The sequence below is a fragment of the Falco peregrinus genome, chromosome 10 (assembly GCF_023634155.1).
Source record: "Falco peregrinus isolate bFalPer1 chromosome 10, bFalPer1.pri, whole genome shotgun sequence".
Taxonomy (NCBI): Eukaryota; Metazoa; Chordata; class Aves; order Falconiformes; family Falconidae; genus Falco; species Falco peregrinus.
In genome coordinates this window covers 10,050,890-10,070,025 of record NC_073730.1, presented here as the reverse complement: position 1 = coordinate 10,070,025, position 19,136 = coordinate 10,050,890, and the positions used below count along the sequence as shown (strand labels likewise).

Here is a 19,136-nt window from a genome sequence, read left to right as displayed (position 1 = left end):
AGATCATGACGAAAGAATGCAGATAGTAGTGAATTGCTTGTTTCTTCTTTGCAGCTCTTGAAACATCATTCACAGAAGTCTAAAATTAGTTGAGATTAAATCTAACTCCTGCCTCACCTAGAAACTATTTTTTTTTTTAATACCAGAACTAAGAAATGTGAATTTTACATCTCATTTTCAATGCAAGGTTTAAAGTATTGTTTTCCAGCAAATCAGTTTAGTGGAATCTGAACCTGCCCAGCAGTATTATTGCATAGCTTGGCTGTGTTGTAGTCATCGTGTACAATTTGTTACTTGCAGGTGAGTCTGAGCCAAGTCTTTGAATTTAACCATGATGGAGGAGATGCAGAGCTTGTAAAAGGCCAAGTCTGAGGTGTTTGCGCTGCCCCTGTGGTTACCATAGGACTGTTAGGAGAAGCTGGTACTGCCAGCATCTGTCCTGTGGACTGCGGAAAGAGAATCGTAAGATCATCAAAATGGGTAGAGAAGACCTCTGGTGGTGCCTAGCCCAACTTTCTCCCTTGAAGCAGAACTGTTGCTGACAGTAGATAAGGGCAGCCGTGGCTCTGGGGCTTGGAAAACTCCAAGATCCCCTAGCTCTCTTGCTGACCTGTTCCGGGATTGCACCATGCTCTGAGTGAAAAACTGTTTCTGAACATCCAGCCTGAACCTTTCATGGTGCAGCCAAGAAAGGTAATCGTACAGGAGGTGCCAGAGGAATTTCCCTTATTTTGTTGCTATCCAGGAATTTGGCATTTCTGTCATGACACTTTTCAGTGGTGCCCAGCGACAGGACAAGGGGCAGCGGGCACAAACTGCAACACAGGTGGTTCCATCTGAACGTGAGGAAGAACTTTACCTTGAGGGTGACGGAGCCCTTGCACTGGCTGCCCAGAGAGGCCATGGGGTCTCCTCTGGAGACGCTCAAACCTGCCTGGACGTGACTCTGCAGCCTGCTGGAGGAGACCCTGCTTTAGCGGGGGGTTGGACTAGATGGTCTCCATAGGTGCCTTCCAACCCTGACCATCCTGTGGTTCTGTGTGACACTGATGTTACTTCTGTAGAGGTACTCCAGTTGTTAAGTCTTTGTGATAATTCTTAATACAATTTATACTTACAGTAAATAAAGGTGTCATTATAAACAAAACTAAGCCAGCATCGATTAATGTACCTATCTTCAGATACGTTAGCGAAAAAATAGTAGTTACTTGTAATCTGCAGTACTTGCATTTTGCTAGGTAATGATGTTGTGGGCTCTCAGAAGCACTGAAAAAGAAAAAAAAAAAGAACAGGATAAGCATTTTTTTAAAGTGATTTTAAAAATAGTCATCAAATCACAGCGAGGACGTTGTTGCAAAATGTAGTTTTAATGGACGTCTTATCTTTGGCCTCTTCCCTCGGGAACGCTGAATTTCAAGAACAGTTTTTCTGTAAAGTTCATTGTCTTCCTGAGTGTTGTCTTAATCTCAGTGGATCAGAAACGAGATGGGAATTACATATGTAGTCTGAGAATTATGCCAGAGTGGTTTTATAATTTTGGTACCAAGATGGTTTTAATTACAGTCGTTTATTGAAGTAATGTTTTCTTCTCATGGTCAGTCATTTGGTTTTGGGTTTGGGTTTTTTTGGTGGGGAAAAAAAAAAGTGGTATTTCTGCAATGTATCTGCAGACTACCTTGACTTATTTAATACCTAACCTCCTGTGTAACTCAGTTCCCTGCATCTTAGACATGACAGTGTAGTGTTTAGGTACTGAAATGGGGAAAATACAGTTACCCTGGCATTAAGAAGTTAACTGTGTCCTGATGGAAGTGTTATTCTGTCTGCCAAAAAGATAACCTTGCCTAAAAGCATGAGGTGTTTGCGTGCCTGTTCTTACCCTTAAGCAGGGAGCTGAAAAGCCGCATGTAAAGTTTCTTGAATGCTGGGTTTGTAAAATATCGTGGGAGTTTTACAAATGGGAAAGCATGAAATGAGATGAGAGCATCAAACTTGCTTCTGCTTTTTAGCCATGTGAGGTAGATGCTGGCTCTTGTAAAGTGAACGACAGATGTTTAGATCTGGTTGCAAAGGACAGTTGCAAAGACTTCTTAATGAGTTGGTCTCCGCCTGTTTAACATGGTGACAACTGCTGGCTTTCATCCTTTTCAGAGGTACTGGGAGTGAGTTTGGCATTGCTGGGATTGGGAGGGGGCAAACACAGGGGCTGGGAAAATAAACCTTTCTGTTAATTCTTTGGGACCTGGAAGAGATACTTAGTGACTGGCAGGTTTTCATTTCACTTAGAGCCAGAGTCAGAAATTTAAACTCAATTTGTCAATTGTCTAAACACAGTCTTTTGTTCCTCATTACTAAGAGAGAGCAAATACATTTCCCTTGCAACGCCCACTGCATACTGAGGCGGTGCAGTGAAGCAACCTTCTGTGAGGGAAGCTAAGCTTTGCAAGGCATGCGATGCTTCCCCTGTCCTTAGCGGTCTTTTTTTGGTCTGTCTACATCAGCATAGCACAATAATATGGGAGATGCTTGGACTGGCGCTTTACGTTCTATTACTTCTGTTGGTAAGGGCAGAACCATATTTTCCCAGGCTGCAAGTTGAGCAACTTGAGTTCAGCAACAGCTAAAAAACTGCAGAAAAGCTGCATTTTTCCTGGCAAGTCAGGTCCACATCCAGAGCATCTCCTGCAGATGCAGGTTGCACTGCCAAAACCCGGGGTAGTTAGTTTGAACACTGCTGTCTTATAGCAGCATCCAGCCACCTCAAAGCTGAGATAAGCTACTAAAGCACAGCTTTGCCGTTGAACTTCTCTGGGACGTTTTGTCAGCAGAGCTCCTATTTCACACCCCGTCACAACCCTGACTGATACAGTCCTATTGCACGAGGCATGCGGTGTAGGGCTTGACATAGATACAGCAAGATGACATTTATATATAAAGCAGACAGCGCTGCAAGTAAAGGCTCCAGTTCAGCAAAGCCCTTAACCACATGTTTAAATATCATTGAAGTCAAGTTGAATTACTTTAATCATATACATAAGTACTCTGTTGAACAAGGGCCTAATAGTAGTTTCCATCTCTTTCCACATGATCAAGGCTTTTTCATATTCTGCTGCATGCGATAGGGATTTCTTCTCAGTTACACAGCATGAACAATTGCTGTGACTGTTGGAAGACTCCCTCAACAATTTGAGTTTGCTAAGCTGTCATAAATAGTTTTATGTGGAATGCCTGTAAGACACAATGGAAAGGAATTTTCCCAGCTCTGTACTTCCAGGGTAGATTTAACACATCTTTTCCCCTATTTTCCAGGACCACCTGTTATTGCCAGCCACCACACATAACAAGACCAGAAGACCAAAGATGTCTATAGTTTTGCCAGCTGTAAACATCAATGGTAAGTCCAAAACATGAGAGAGAACGATAATTTCAGAGATGTGCCTAACTTGTATGTGGAAACCAAACTTAGACCAAATGTCTGTCTTTGTAGATTTGAAAAAGAAGTCAGGCTGGTCATTTTAGTTGCTGGGGTCCCCGCTGGAGCTGGGGTGCTGGCAAATCACCAGAGCCTGGTCACCGGGACTGTAATGAGAGGTTGCATGGCCTGGCCAGCAGTTCTGCAGTATCTCATTCTAGCTCCTGCGAGGACGGGGGCGGTGCCATCCAGTCCCAGTGATTTATGCACAGCTGATTAAGGGTTACTTGAATGTGATCTAGTTTCTCTAACTTGGTGGCTGCAAAGATCCTGTCAAGTGTGGAGACTGTCCTCATCCTCTCCTTTGGGTTTTTCCTGCGCCTGCTTAGCAGGGTAAATTCCTTGGCCTTCCTGGTTTGTTAGGATGCTGACTGCCTTCCATCAGCTTCCTCAGCTGTTTACTGCTCTGTTATACAACACTCAGCGTGAGTGGGACCTCTCAGCACGGCATGGTCAGGATTAATAATAATCATGTTACAGTGCTGCAGGATGGCAGAGAAAACAGCTTTGCACTAGGAGCACAGGCTTATTAGTGAAATATTCTTGATCTGCATCTTAGTCCCACGTGAAAGACAGGACATGAACTGTATAAATATATCATTAATTCATATGGTGAGGAGCTGCCAAGTTAGGACATGTTTGGGGCACAGGGTCACTGTCACAGTCATCAAAACACATCGTGAATCCTGTAGTAGTATAAACTCTACTTTCTGAATATCTGTGGATGTAATGCTTTTAAAAACTTAAGTGTTTAACAGTACAAGTGAATCATAAACTCAAATGTTTTTGTTAAATTCAGGCATGCCGAGAACATTATCTGATGATGCAAATTTCCATAAACTAAGAAAAAAAATACCAGTTCAGGCTTTCAGCATTTTGATAATTAAATTTTCCCATGCCATACAGTAAGTAGGGTGTGATAGTCTATAACCAGCTATCTTAGGGGAATTTTTATTAGATGTATCAGAATTATTTTTGGCATTTATCTGCCTGAAATTCCCTTTTCATGTCCTTTACAAAAATCCTTTTCTTGCCGAGCTGAATTATCACATGCAAATGGGCACTTTATCACTTGAAGAACAAACACTCTTTCAAGATTGCAAAGTATTTCTTCTTACATGTTACTGAGTCTTGTATCACTTGAAATAACTTTTCAGTTGTTGGAGGAAATAGAATTTGGAAAATACACATCAGAATCCAGTGACAAATCTTATCCTTCGTTAATAATGAAACATTGTGAAATTCTAGTTACTTGAGTTCTTCAGAACATCAGCATAATCCAGGAAATAAAAAAAAACACGTCCAGGGATTTGGGCAGAGATGTTGAAACAGATGAGACACAAGGATAGCTTTAAGTAAACAACAGCATCAAACACTGTTTCCTCTGTGACACTCAGCCAGGTATTAGGAAAAAAATCACAAGATACACAGAAGCCAGTAGGTAACTTGTCTTGATTTTTAATTTGATTATTAGTAGATTACCTGGAGATGATTCACTAAAAATTCTGCCTGGAGAAGAACCCATTTCTCTCCTTTGAGAACGTTGCTTCTCCACCCTATTCTGCCTCCGTGGGGACTGAGCACGTCCTGAACAAGCATCTGGAAGTTAGCTGACAGCAAAGCTTTCCTCCCAGCTGTCTGCTGTTCTTTAAGCCCACCTTAATTCTTTGTCCACCTGCAGAGAGTTGGCTGCTAGAAGAGGACAGGTCTCCCTGGGAGGAACTGGCAAAACTTTCAGAGAAAGAACTTGTCCCCTCCTGCCTTTTCTTGTGCCTCAGCTAGATCTCTGTGGAGGAAGGGAAACCTTTTCCACTGCCACTTCCTTGCTCTTCCTTTTTGCTGCCACCAGCCTGGCAGAGGAGATAAAGGGAATGAAAGTGGTCTGTGCTTTGGAACTTTTTCAGGACTTCCGTCACTTGCTTTCTTCTGCAGGATCTTTATTTGTCTGTGTATTACAGTTTAGCCGTGACACTTTCCAAACACGAAACAGCTTACTGCTCATCCAAGAACCCTTCGAACTACTTGGACAGTCTTTTCCTAGTAGGACCATCATCCTTTTCTGATTGCATTTTGGTTGCTTGAGTGCCTTCTGAGCTTCGCTAGAGACTCTGCCTTCAGTTGGCTTGAGCCATTCCTACCACCAGCTGCAGAGACAGAGAACAGGTATGGGCAAAGATTAGGAAGTAAAAGGAGTTGTCAGTCACTGTCCTGCATGACTCTGCATGGAGGTTGTGTGAGATCGGTCTGGCAGTTTTCACCAGTGTACGAAGCAAAATCAGGTTTACAGTTCGTAGAGTTTTTCTTGGAGGGAAGAACTGGGGTAAGCCTGGCCAGTGGCAGTCCCAGTGCTGTGCAGCTAATGGCAAAAATTTTGTAGTAGACTGATGCGTGTATGTGCACACGCATGCATTCAATAAGGTGGAAATAAGAGAACAATATTGTACAAAGCAATAACAGTATGTTACTCGTTTTCAAGTTAAAAACTTGATAAAAACTATTCTGTTGTTGCATATTGGAAAAAAGTAAAAATGGCCATTACCATGTAACTTTTTCCTATGTGCTTCTTCTCCTGGTCAGCCTGAATCGCCCATGCCCCTTTGCAAGCATGGTAAGCCAGCGAAATCCCCTTCTGTGGGCTTCTGTGCAGGTACACAGCAGTATGTTTAAATATTTAAATGTTTCATATGTTAACATGTTAAATACATTTAAGTATTAATCATTTTTTTAAAAGTATAGTAATTCATTACATGCCAGTACCTGTTAGTTCTCCCCCTCTTACCCTCTTCTCCTCCTTCCCCACCCTGTTCCAAACCCCTTTCCAAGCCTGCTGGGCCACCCCCAGTTCACAGCCAGTACTTGCTGTCAGCTCCTCCCTTTCTGCCTCGTCAGATGCTCTCGCGAGCCCTTTACCCTTCTCCCATTCCCCTGCTGGCTGCTCTCCCTGGGTACAGCTCTCCCCTTGGCCCCTGCAGCCAGCCATGTCCACGTTTTGACCTCCTCTGCCCAACGGCAAAGCCCCGGCATTTGTGGACACAAGCAGTGCCGCAGAATATCTGCCTGATGGTACATAAGGACGTTAGGGGTGGTAAGCCTGGAAGGAAAAAAGCAGGACTGGGTAGTCCTTGTCCTGATGTACATGGGTTTGCGGGCACCATTGGTGTGCCTTTACTGAGAAATCATTCCAAAAAGAAATATCTTGCAGTTTCTCATGGGAATGAAAGCCAACTGCAATGTACAATTAAACTCTGGCTTTTGTTTTTAAGCAAGTCATGTTTGTTATGCTGGATTGTAGCTATTATTTTAGAAATCTAACTATGCACTTGAGACCAGTTAAGTCTCCAGTAGATTTCATTCCTAAATTTGCTTTTATTGTAATTCAGAGTCTTGTTGGCTCATTACACCAATTCCAGATTGACATATAGGCGGTGCCTTTCTTGAAGTTTAAATGAAAACATCTGCGATTAGCTTTCTATTTACTTAACTTCTGTAAAAAATGCAGTGGGTTATAAGATCGATCTTTGGATCAAAATAATCTATAGAGTACAGCATAGCTAAGCCACTCTTCCTGCCCGAAGCTCAAGCCTTTGTCTCTGCAGAATGCCTGCAGCTTTGCAGCACCACACACGCCACCAGTAGTCCTCTCCTTGCAGCACACTAAAGTGCTAACGTGTGCACAGCCGTTCAGCGTAGGAGACAGCATTCAGCATTTAGCCCATTCTGTTAATGCATTTCTCCCTAGGGTGAGGTTAGGCACTCTCACAGCTTGCACGTCCTCTTGGTAGGAGCAGCTGTGTATGTCTGTGCAGGTGTGTGCTCACCGTGAGTACTGGTGGCCTTAGCAGCGCTAAGGCGGCCTTTTTCACTAGGATCCCTGTGCAGAACAGTTGCCCTTACTTGAAAGTCCTTCCGTCGTTTGCTGTCTCTAAACTGAAGGCTGGTGTCTGCACTCACAGCCAAACAAAAGTGAAAGACCTGATGAGAAAGCCCCTGGTGAGGTCTGAGGCTCATTTTCTGGGAGTTGGCAGCCATGACAGAGAGAGTTTTGAATTTTTTACAAAGACTCTGGATAGATGTCACAGTCTGCCTTTGAGAGGGCTGTTTGTGTGCCTGACCCTCTGTAGCTTGTATGTTTCAGGGTTCTTAAGGAGCCCTGCTCCTTTTTTTTTTGTCGTGACACACAACAGCTAAGTAGTCTCCTAAGGGCAGAAATGTACTGCGAATGGGATGGTGAGTTTTGCAAAGTCCGTGTGCTCTGTTGTGCTGGCCAGCTTGTGATTGCAACCAGTTTCCTCAGCCTTCTTTCCTAGCATCCATCATCATACTGATGTTACAGACTTCAAAAGTGCTCTGAAATAACACCCATTCTAATGAAAAAGGTCAATAACAATCTAGTGGTAAGGCTTTTTGATCAAAGCTAGACCTGTTTCTGCCATCAAGCAGCATGATTATTTGCATGCAGCTACAAAGAACCTTCTTTTCAACTTGCAGCCATGTGCAGGCCACTCACAGATGTCCAAGGCTGGTAGCAAACTGTCTGTGAAAAATCCATAAGGCAAACAGAACCCACACAGGCTGAGAAGGAAAATAAAAACAAAAGCTCTTTGGGAAGTGACAATGTTCTGTAAGTTCCCATGTCTTGGGGTTAAATAAATAAAGTCTCCAACTTCCTCTGCCTTTCAGGGTCAAGCAAACAAAAGATGCCATTTCCGTCTTTCAGAGCAAGAAGTAAAATTCTCAGTCAGTCATTGAATGAGGAAGATCTAAAACAATATGTACCGCTCAACAGCAGCTGCTTCCCTGAAGGTTGCTGCTTAACGTTTTGGGTATCCTTCTCTCTCACTCGGGATGGCTTGGGAATGGTTTCCAGGAGGCTGATGGCCCCAGCTATCTCTAGCTGTTGGTTCATTCTTCTCATCACGCTTAGAAGCCACAACTCAGTCTGTGTGGCTCCATCTCCCAGCTGCTGTCCTTGGCCCCAGGCTGAGAAGCTCAGCCACTCTAGTAGGTACAGAGAGCACAGCTCTTGGCCACACCAGCATGATCTGTAGAGATACTTCCCTCATTGTTTCTGCTTTTATATCTGGCTTTAGCAAAAAGTGCTGAGAACTCAGCACAGCCTTATAAGCTATAGTGTGTGAGCAGAAGGCTCTGGAAGTTGTGTATGTAGGATTGCAACCTATCTGTGAGATGAAAGAAGGGCGATGGCTAAGGTTTTTCAGGAAGGTCACTGAGAATCCTTCAAAGCATCAAGATCTCTAAACCAGGATGCAGGGAAATATATCTGAGAATGTCTCCATGCCGTAAACCTACGGGCTATTTTGAAAATGCCACCCTTCTGCTTCTTGGGCTGCCAGTTGCGGGATAAAAGTAGTTTGGTGAAGCCTGACTAGGGAGGAATCTGAGCTGTGGTTAGCTCTGGGTTAGACCTCACTGCAATAACCGATTACTGAACCTGGATTGAGAAACGGGGAGATTCTGCCACCCCTTGTGTGCAGTTGTGGGCAAGTATCAGGTCAGGTCGCTATGGTTCTGCTGTAATTAGGATGGTTTGCTAATGTCACAGCTGTACTTCAGCTCTCGTGCTCAGGTAGAGCTGTGCTGTAGAGGTCAGGATTGGAATCGTGGCAGAACATACTTTATCAAGGAATTTTAATGACAGGTTTTAGTCATGTTGTAAGATGCTGCTGTTCTCACTCCCATTCTCTGTTCAAAGCGATGTAAAAGCACAGTTTATCGAAACATAATACCTCCCCCAAACTTTCCTACATTTCTTTGAACATCAGAATCGATCATTGCCTAGATTCAACCTTAAAGAGAAGTTTTCAACAGATTTTGCTGTCTTTGAGAGACTTTGCTCTCCCCAACCATTGTCTGTTAATATATGTTGTCTTTGACAGAAAGGAGATTAAATTATTCAGAAAAGTATGAAAGACATCATTCAGGAATCTGCGCACAAGAGTAATGGAATCTGTGTCACTTGAGTTCATGTTTATTTAGTTAGACAGGAAACAATCAAGAAATGAAATCATAAAATCTTATTCCCCAATGACTTTTCATAACGAGCTGTTTACCTAAATTGCTAAATGAGTAACCTATTTTTGTGTATTCAAAAGAACAGGAAGATGATTTCAGAGGATCTTCTGTGCCTTTTTGCCCCTTCATTAATACAAAAAAAGACTATCTCTTGGGGTTTGTGTGGTGGAGCAGGCCAAGCTCCAGTGTGACTGGTCTTCCCTGTATAGGCAGGATAAATGCTGCAGATGGCATTTTCTTGGGAACATGTTGTTCACGAAGGGGGTAGAGAATGAGTCATAAATTAATTGGACTTCGTACTTAGTATTTCCAACGCCAGTGTTCGAGTTATTACACCAGATTGTTTTTTCCATATAAAAGACACACTTCTATAAAATCTGCGAAGTAGAAGAAAAAAGAAACCCGTGACATTAGCTGCCAGTATGGATGCCAGTATGGAGTTGCAGAAGGAGCCAAATTCAGTTTAGAACCGAATGTTTATGCTTCTCGCTGCAGAGACCCTGTCTTCTAGGTGTCCGTTAACCCTGGATGCCCATACTGCCATGTAGGTATGCTCTCCCACCGAGCGCCGCAGAAGGCCCTGTGCCGAGAGCTGTGCTGCAAAGCGAAGAGAAGATTTGCTTCCCAATCCGTCAGATTACCGTTGCCATCTCTGCTACGCTGAACTGTGTTTGGGCAGCACATCGTAATTCTAGCCCTGAGCCCAGCTGATCTGCCTTAATACATTTTAAAATGTTGTAAATTCAGGATTACATAATTCCTTTTAGTGTTAAAACAGTTTTATGTTTGCGATACACAGGCCAACTCTGGTAGCTCTTTATTTCTGCAATGATCTGAAACATAATTATCCATAATGAGCTCGCCCTGTAAAAACATAAAAATCTGCAACAGACCTGGTAGAGGAGGTTCATATTTATGAGTACTGTCTTGAGAACATCACTGGAGTAAACCTAGAGATCAGTAAAAACACAGCCATCTAAGACGGTCTTTTTCAGCGTTTGGACTGCAATCTCTAAGGAGACTGCCACCAGCGGGGCTGGGAGAGGCTTTTGCTTTCCTCTCATATCCCAGGTCTGTCCTCCATGCTACAGCTTTCCTCAACTTCTTCATACTGTCCACCTTACCTCTGGCACTTCATGGTGTGCTTCCTGGGCATCCTCTGGGCTTGATCCTCTGTAGCGGGGTTGCTGTAGGAAAGCACTTGAGAAATACATCTTGAGCATCTGAAGAACTTTTCTGGTCATCCAGCACTTCATTGCAAACCACCTACCTCCATCCTGTCTGTAGTAGCCCCAGATGAAGAGACGAAGAGTCCGTGTACAGCACAAATGCTTTCTGGGTGATTGTGGATGAAGAAAAAGACTGCCAGCCCGAGCTGCCCCTCACCATGAGAAAGGATGCACTCTGTTTCAGAGCAGGACTCACATTAAAGGTGTGAATCTCCTGCTGTTGTAGCTGGGAGACAGAAATCTTTGAATCAGATGACTCGCTTTTATTAGTGTGCAGCATTCAGATAGGTGCTCTGCAACGTGTGTGTATGATTTCTTTTTAATTAACTGGTGAATGCATTGAATCAGAGAAGCTCATGTGGAGGAAGGTGCTTACCCCACACAGACAGAATCTTCACAGAGGTGGTGTTAAAAATATTCTTCTATAAGCAAGAGCTGATCACAGTATCTAAATAAATGAGGTAATTTTACGTGTCCAAGTGAGACAGGTGGAAAATTCAGCTCATGCTTTGGATACCATCCAACCTATAAAGCCATTTCAACTAGAAGTGAATACAGGCTTTCACCAGCCTTCGCTCTTAAATCAGTGAGACTCTTTAGGACTAGGATACAAATGATATTGGGTGATAGAGAAGGTCCATGTCAATGAAAAAGTGATGCTGCCTCTTGGAAAAAAATAATGAACTCAAATTGTAGACACTTACTGATAGAATTAGTTTAACTAAGTGAAATGATGAAGTACATACTACAGTTCAAAGGTAAAGGCTAAAAAAGAATAGGAAAACATATTAAAAGAATAACCGTTAGGGTAAAATGCTGGCAAATGTTATGAAGATTGATTAAAGATTAAAAGTTCACTGCAAAAGTCTTTAAAAGGACCCTAAAAAATCCAGCGGGCTTAAGTAACGCATTAATGTCGATTCATAGAAGTAAGAAGATATCTTTTAAACAATAGACATTGTAGCCAAGTGAGGGAATAGAAAAGAGGACAATTTCTGGCAAACTAAATGTCAAACCATAAGAAGTCAAGCCAGAAAAAGATACTGAGGAACAGTGTGCCTGAGGCAAAAAAAAAAACAAAAAACCAAAACAAAACAAAAAAACCAAACATTTTTCAGAGGAAGCCTGCCAGGGAATCTCTAGTGCCTGTGGAGGACCAAGGTGTAAAAGAGCACTTGAAGTTGAAATCAGCACTGTCAAAGGGAAGAGCAAAAAGTTCTTGTGCTGATGTTAACCACTGAGGCTGTGTAAGTGTCAGGAGAATTGCAAGTGACAAATAAGGTGAACTGTTTTAAAATAGCCTCAGCAACTGTGAAAAATCAAGTCTGGCTTCTGCACAAGCTGGCTGTGAGAGTCGAGCATGCCCTGGTACATGCGATAGATTGGGAAGAGTTGGCACAGCTTGCTGCAGGGGAAGGTCCTGCCTCAGTGCTCCATCAGAGGCCTCAGAGGGATAACAAGTGTGAAGATAAGGGTGGCCTCTTCAGCACAATAACATACCTGAGCGTTTGAAAAACTTGGGAAAAGGTAGTTCTTCAGCGACTGCTAAAGGAAACCAAGCTGTTGTGAGACAACAGGGAAGGCTGCCTTGTGGATTAGTATCCCTCTACAAGGTGTAAATAAAAGGTGGAAACAGATGTTCCCCCAATAAAGGGGGTGTTACCAGGAGACTCCCACGCAGGTCTGTGCTGGGGAGATGCCTGTACATCTCCAGTCACGGGCTGGAAGATCTTGGGAGGGAGCAAAACTGTTCAGTAGTTGAAACTCGGTGGGAAAAAAATGCAAAAGGATTTGCATGGGAAAAATGTTCCTGACCAGACATACAATGGCAGGTTCTAACCAAGCTGCTGCTGCTCAGAGGAGGCACTGTGCATCCTTCCCTGGAGCACTGGCTTAGCCAAGGAGGAAGAGCACTGTGATTTATTAGAGAGGAAGTAGAAAACAAAACATGAACCATCTTTACAGCCCTGCTGAATCCCCATCTTCTGTGCTATACATATTTTGTCATAGATGTTTATAGATGTATATAAAACAATGAAAGATGCAGGGAAAAAGCAACAGTGATGAACATCAAGTGCAACAGCTCCCTTAGCACAGCGACTGTTGAGTTTGACAGCGATGGCTGAGGGAAGAGTTATAACAAGACCTGAAGAACCATGAACGGCGTAGATGAGGTAGCTAGGAAGCAGTTATTTACTGTTTCACATATCGCCAAAAAGTACACGCTTGCCCTGACTTTTGCTGGTCCTACTGGTCAGTGTTAGAGGCAGAACGTTGGATGGGACTTTGCTGCTGGGACTTTGCTCTCCTGCCTGCGCAGAACACGCCGTCCTTAGGCAGCACCAAGGCTGGAAAAGGAGAGCAGCCAGTTTACCAGCACAGTGGGAAAAAGAGGAGCTCTCTGGCCTTTAAAACTAAAGGTAGCATTGGGCCAGAAGGGTTTTCCAGCAATAACAGCATTTGTAGGATGCTATGGCTGTGGTAGGAACCAAAGGGGCTGTGCCCATGCCTCCCAGTCCCTCCCTGCCACTCTCAAAGGGAGCAGTCCCCTGGGTGATGGGACAAGCCCTCCAGCCCTTGTTCTTGAAAGAAGCCTTTACTGGAATTGCTCTCTGGTCTGCTCTCCTGTGTACAGTGATTTGTCATGTAAGTGGGTATGTCTGGGTTTGCAGGCTGTGTGGGGAGCTTGTTTATACTTTTTGTGCCTCCCAAGCAGGCACGGGATGGTTCTGCCTAACAGAGCTGCTCTTTCTCCAGCCTCTTTCCTTCACTCCCAACAGAGTTTCCTGCACAGCAGAACTGCTTTGCGTCTTGTCTTATTTTCCTCTTCTGTTTTTTCCCCTTGTCATTAGCGTTGCCACAGCTGGTTAGGTTTCAAGTATGGCCATCCTGCAGCAATGATACTCTGCCAACAACACACATATGCACAGCCAGTGCTCTCAAAAATATCTCAGTATTTCTGAGAAATACTCTACCTGAGGGAGCTTTAAATGGTGGGCCCTCTCCTCTGTAGTTCCTGCTCTTTCTCTTAGAGGGAAGTGACTGTACAGCATGAAAGAAGATTGGAATGGGAGGAGATCAGGTGGGCAGTGCTCCCTGGGAAGAGCCAACTTTCCTTCCCTCTCCCCAAGATCTCCCATTCTGGACCAGGTGCTGCAGGTCACCGTCTGGCACAAACCTGCCACTGACCACGTGCCCACAGGCACTGGCCTTTTCCAAAAATAACATAGTGGCGCAACCTCAGGGCATGTTCTGGTCCTCATCCACAGCCAGTGCCAATCTCTCCTGCAGCTCCATTATTTACTTAGGAGGTCACAGAGAGCTTGTTTCCTCCAGGTTTCTTGTTTTACCTCTCATGCCTGTATGTATCCCCCTTGGATAGCCCCTGGCACCAGTGCTCCAACAGCTTAGACATGGAGACAGCCCCTGTCTCCTTGCTAGCATCTTGTGGCTTGTCAAAGTGACTTTGATTGTGCAGATCCAGTGGTTCTGACTGCGACCCCTGCTCCTGTGTGCATGTAGACCCAGCAGCCTGGCTCGCTGATGGAGGGGTGCTAGGACACCTGAAGACCTGCAATGCCCAGGGTCTCACTTAACCTGTGTCAGGGACTGAGAGGGGACACCATTGCATCTGGTTTGTTTGCAAACAGTTCTAAGCGGGAGTTTACATTTAAAAAGAGAAGTTATTTTGGTCACAGTATAACTTTCTCCTTTGCCTCAAATAATCCCGTATAGCAAGTAAATCTGTAAATGTTTTAGGAGCCCTGCTGCGTTGTTGCAGTGAGTGTATTTTTAGTCTGCGTAGCTGTTAGAGTAACACTGCTTCATTTATATACTTATTTGGTAGTGTATACCAACCCTTCAGATGGAAACATCGTCCAGATGTGCTGGGTAGGACAGTCAGGGCTGCTCAGCAGAGATGGGGTGGAGGATTGCAGAGGTGACAGTGCGGAGGAAGCCCCCTGCGTTATGGCTGGGGACAGCTGCAGCCCTCCAGGAGGCCAGCCCCAGAGCTGCCTGCAGCTGGTGCCCTCGCCTTCTCCTGAAGCCTGCGCTTTCTGAACCCTCTGCTGCCTTGAACATTGGCTCTGTTTTGGGCCAGGGCAGGTTGCAGTATAAATCATTTGGGTAATTTGGTGCTAAATCATTCTTTAAACCAAACTTTAGCGTCATCATCTTGGCGCAGCTAGCACAAAGCAACCAGGTACTGGAACACGTCTGGTGGCTCTTTGAAAGCTGCATTGGCTGCTGGTGAGGTAGATGGGGCTGCGGAAGGAGCTCCAAGTGTAAATTAACACTGGAACAGACTGTCTTTGGAATCTGGTGTGGCAAAGCAAACTTTCTCATTAGAAGGAAATGTGGAAAGTATAAAGGGCATGAGTAGCTGTTCAGCAAAAGTGGTTTTAAAAGAGCTGGTGGTTTTGTATCACCTTACGCAGAGATAATTCCCTGGCACCTACTTCGACATCAACTAAACTAGTCCCATGGATAGCAAAATCACTCTACATTATTATCCACAAGGAGGGGATGATCCTCTAGCCTTACCGACAAAGACAGGTAGTTAAATTAAAGACGGGGCAAGCGATTTCCCTTCCTTGTCTTACTGGAAGAGCTAAGGACATGTTTAACATCCATGTGGTTGACACTAGCTTAGCTGTGTACTCAGTGAGCACAGTGGGAGTAGAGCTGGGCAGGTTCTGACCACTTTTAGAAGTCACTGACTAAGGAAGCAGCCAGTAGGTGTGTGGGCTATCTGCTGCAAAGGCAGCTGGGGCCTTGGAGAAGAGTCTGAGAATCGGTGATGTCAACTCGGTGGTCCAGGCCCTGAATTGTTGTAGTGGTCTGTCAGAATGATTTTTAGGTAGCCCACTGTGGGGCTGCCCAGAATAAGGTAAAATTCATAGTTGATCTGGTAGAACAAGGCTTTATCCATGTACCTAAGGCGTGAGCACACCTTCAGAAAGCCAAGGAGCTCTTCCATGGTGTTTGGTTACAGCCTTGGAACTCTCCAGCAGGGTCAGGCAGCGTTTCAGAGGAGTTCTGTTTCAGCCTCTCCTCAAACCGTGCAGTTCTCAAGACAAGCATTTTCCTGCAGCAAAGCTTTTTAGGGAAGAAGGTGCGTATAGGTGGGAAAGGGTAAATTACCAGAATAACGTGTCCCTGTTCTATGGCTGCATCCGTAGGGCCAAACAGCCCACTGACATGTGTAGAGTTTAACTCTAGAGAGACAACTGACATCACCGTCTGTTCTGACTTACTCCAGAACAGACACTAAGATTTTCATTGCATGCCTGTCAAAGCTCTCCACCTGCCTTCTGCTTTTCTCTAAGAGAGCATCTCTTGTAGAAGTAGGTGCCTAATACCAAGAAGATGGACTTCTGAACATTCAGCTGATTAATATGTGTCAGTACCGTTAAGGGGAGAAGAAGGATTTTGATTTTACGGTCTTTCTAATAAGCCCATTTTGAAAATCTAGTGCTTCCAGTATGAAGACAATCTTCCATCATCTTCGGTAATTTGTAACAGTAGTTATTACCCTCAGCCTTATTTGCTAAATGTTTTTGGTTTGGACTGCAGACTTCAGCTTTCATCAGTTGGATCTTGCAACATGTTTGTTTTTAAGAGGAGCTGCCTTAAACCCTAGAGAGCAGCACTGGGGAATTAGATTTCTGTTCCCTAGACCAAGCTCGTGCTGGGAAATCGGTGCTGCCTGTGCGAGCCAGTGAGCCTCGTTGGGAAGGTGCAGTCAGGGAACAGCAACACTTGGCACGGTTACCTTTGCTGTTAATTTGAAATAGTCTATCATCTGAAGCACGGCTTTTAAACCTGTTAAAAAATAATTAACTGCAACACAGCCTTTTGGCCTGGGAAGGATAGCTTCTTAAGCCCGAGGCTGTACCATGTGAGAGGCCGTATGTTCTGAACTTCAAAGAGGAGCAGTAAATCTATTTATAAATCCAGACACCTCTACAGGAGATCCGCTCCTGTGTTTTCACTTAGGTAATCCCCAAAAATACCAGTCATAGGTAATTCAAGACAATAAAATTTAGAAATAATTCAGTGTCAGTGTTGCCCTGGGCGATTAGGCGGCACAGTGTAAGGCACGTTAGCAGTGCCGACCTTCCAGCCAGCGGTGGAGCAGCACCTTGGGGCTGTCACCCTGCCTGCACAGACACCCCTGCCTGCTGTGCCTCAGGCAGGGCAGTACTTGCTGACCTGAGCGCTGAGAGAAAGCTCTGGTTACCTACACTGACCCCTCCAGAGATCGGCCACGTGCAACTGGTGAGCTCAGCACTCGCCAGGGCCTCTCTGTGCTCCGCTGGTGTCTCCAGATGTTGGTGCTGCTGGGTGACCTCATGGGAGGGGAAGGGAAGAAAGCTGGACTGGGCTATTTTTAAAAGATCTGATGCAGGAATCACCAGGCAAAATTGTTGGCCTATTCTGTGGATGAGGTCAGACTGAGGGTCCCATGGAGAACCCACAGCTCTACTCCATCCAGATAGTGCCCACTTGCTGACAAGGGATTAGGAATAGCGCAGCTGAACATGGCCACTGGGTTTAAGCTGGGCCTCAAGGCAACAGGGCACAGTTCTCACTGCCGTCTGAGCCATGGGCGCTGCAGGTGTGTGCCCCTACCCTGTGGCAAACATCAGCTCGAGTCTCACTGAAAGGCCTTTGCCCAAGTTGCACTGCCTTGTCTGTCATGAGCAAAGAGGAGCTCCGTTGACATGTGTTGGCTGCCTTGTGGACCTCAGCTCTTTAGTGAGGGGTCGCAGTCTACCCTAAGGCGCTGCAGTCATGAACAGGCACCTGCAGCTCACAGAAAGGCAGGGCCAGAGGGACCACGAGTGGCTGCGAGTGCCTCTGCAGAGCAAGGGTCAAGTACCCTGGGTCTTGTCCGACAGGCGGTCACCCAGCCTGTGCTTCAAAACTGCCAGTCACGGAGATGCTGTGGTCTCCTGAGGTAGCTTCACACAGGGCTTGTGTTTCCTTGTCATTAGAAACTTGGTCAAAGATAAACCTGTTTCTCTTGAACTCGAGTTGGTCATTTCTAGTCCTGCCTTGCTGTTGGCTTATCCACAGTGATCCTCTGCAGTCCTCAGGCTTTTTCTGCAGTGCTTCTGCCCAGCCCCATTTTGTACTCGTGTTTTCCAATTCTCCTGAGCATTGTACTTCGCTCTCGCCTTGGTTGAAATGCATCCTGAAGACTTTGGACAGCTTCTCTGTTTTATCGAAACTGCAGTCTAATCCAATACTCCAAGGTGGTTGAAATCTCTCCAGTTTTGCATCTTCCAGAAATCCTATAAGTATGCTCTCTGTTCCTCATCCAGATCATGAAACAGTTTAATGGCATCAAGCTCAGGATGGAGCCATGTGGAATCATTTTTGCAATGCCTGCCCCTTTGACAGTGAGCTAGTCTTTCCAAACAGCGGATCGTGCCGGCTGCATTCAGGTCACGTTTGCCTGTTGTTTTGCTGAGAGCATCACGTGGGCTTAGGCAGAGCATCAGCCCCTCCACCTTCTGGGCCAGGGTGGGCCAGGCAGGGCTGTCCCGTGGTGGCCAGCTGTCCCAGGGCCGGCATGGCGTTCAGACTGCGCCTTGCGATGCAGCTGGTCCAGGTGCCCAGCAGCATCACCAAGCAGTAACTGCTGTCTTTGTGGGAAATCCCACCTCCTCTTTTAGGTCACTTCGGTGCTAATGGTAATGGGAAAGGCTGCTAGAAACGTCTGTAGTGGGAACTGAGCCATTCCTGCTACTGTCCTCATCCCTGTGAGGTGAGACCCTCTGCAGAAGCTCCCTGCAGCGGTTCTTCATAGACAACACCTTCAACCCGAAAGGGGAAAGAATCAGATACCTGTCTTTAAACCTGAGCGTACAGACACCGGGCAGGATTCAGGCACTCTGTGGATGTCCGAGTTGGGTGTGTGAGCCCCCTCCGTGCCTGCTGGCCAGAGGTTTGTTGTGAGCATGATCCCTCCCAGCTATCATCTCAGCTGTGGTGGCCTCGGAAGACACAGCACCTCTTGCAGCGGGTAGCAGAGCTGTGGCTTACTGCATCGTGGTTCACTTAGTCGCAGGGGGAGCCTGTGTCAGCGCGGGGAGAAGTGGGATCCCAGCCGGCCGAGATGGGCTGGTGTTTCCCATGCTGGGCGCCGCCACCCACACAGCACAGCTCCCTCCCTCGCACGGGCTGCTCCCTGGGATTGCTGCTCTCCTCCGTGTTGTGTAATGCCAGGGACCCTAATGATACCCCGCCGCGCTGGCTGCTGCGGGCAGATGTGGGAAAGCCTTACTGCTTTACCGAGAGGTTTTCCTGGCCCTGGCCGCTGTCCCATCCCACCTCACCCACTTGTGGCTTTGGAGCACGTTTTCTCACATAGCCAGGGTCCTATCAAGCTG

The 19,136-nt window shown here is 45.6% G+C and overlaps 1 protein-coding gene across 2 annotated transcripts in view; it reads left to right on the top strand.

Moving 5' to 3' along the window:
• Positions 1 to 19,136, top strand: part of ATF6 (activating transcription factor 6) — an 82,756-nt gene that overhangs the window by 58,500 nt on the left and 5,120 nt on the right. For both annotated transcript variants that reach the window (XM_055815085.1, XM_055815084.1), the window contains exon 15: positions 3,310 to 3,394. In XM_055815085.1, the coding sequence (XP_055671060.1) occupies positions 3,310 to 3,394 (85 nt within the window). The remainder of the gene's footprint in view (positions 1 to 3,309; positions 3,395 to 19,136) is intronic.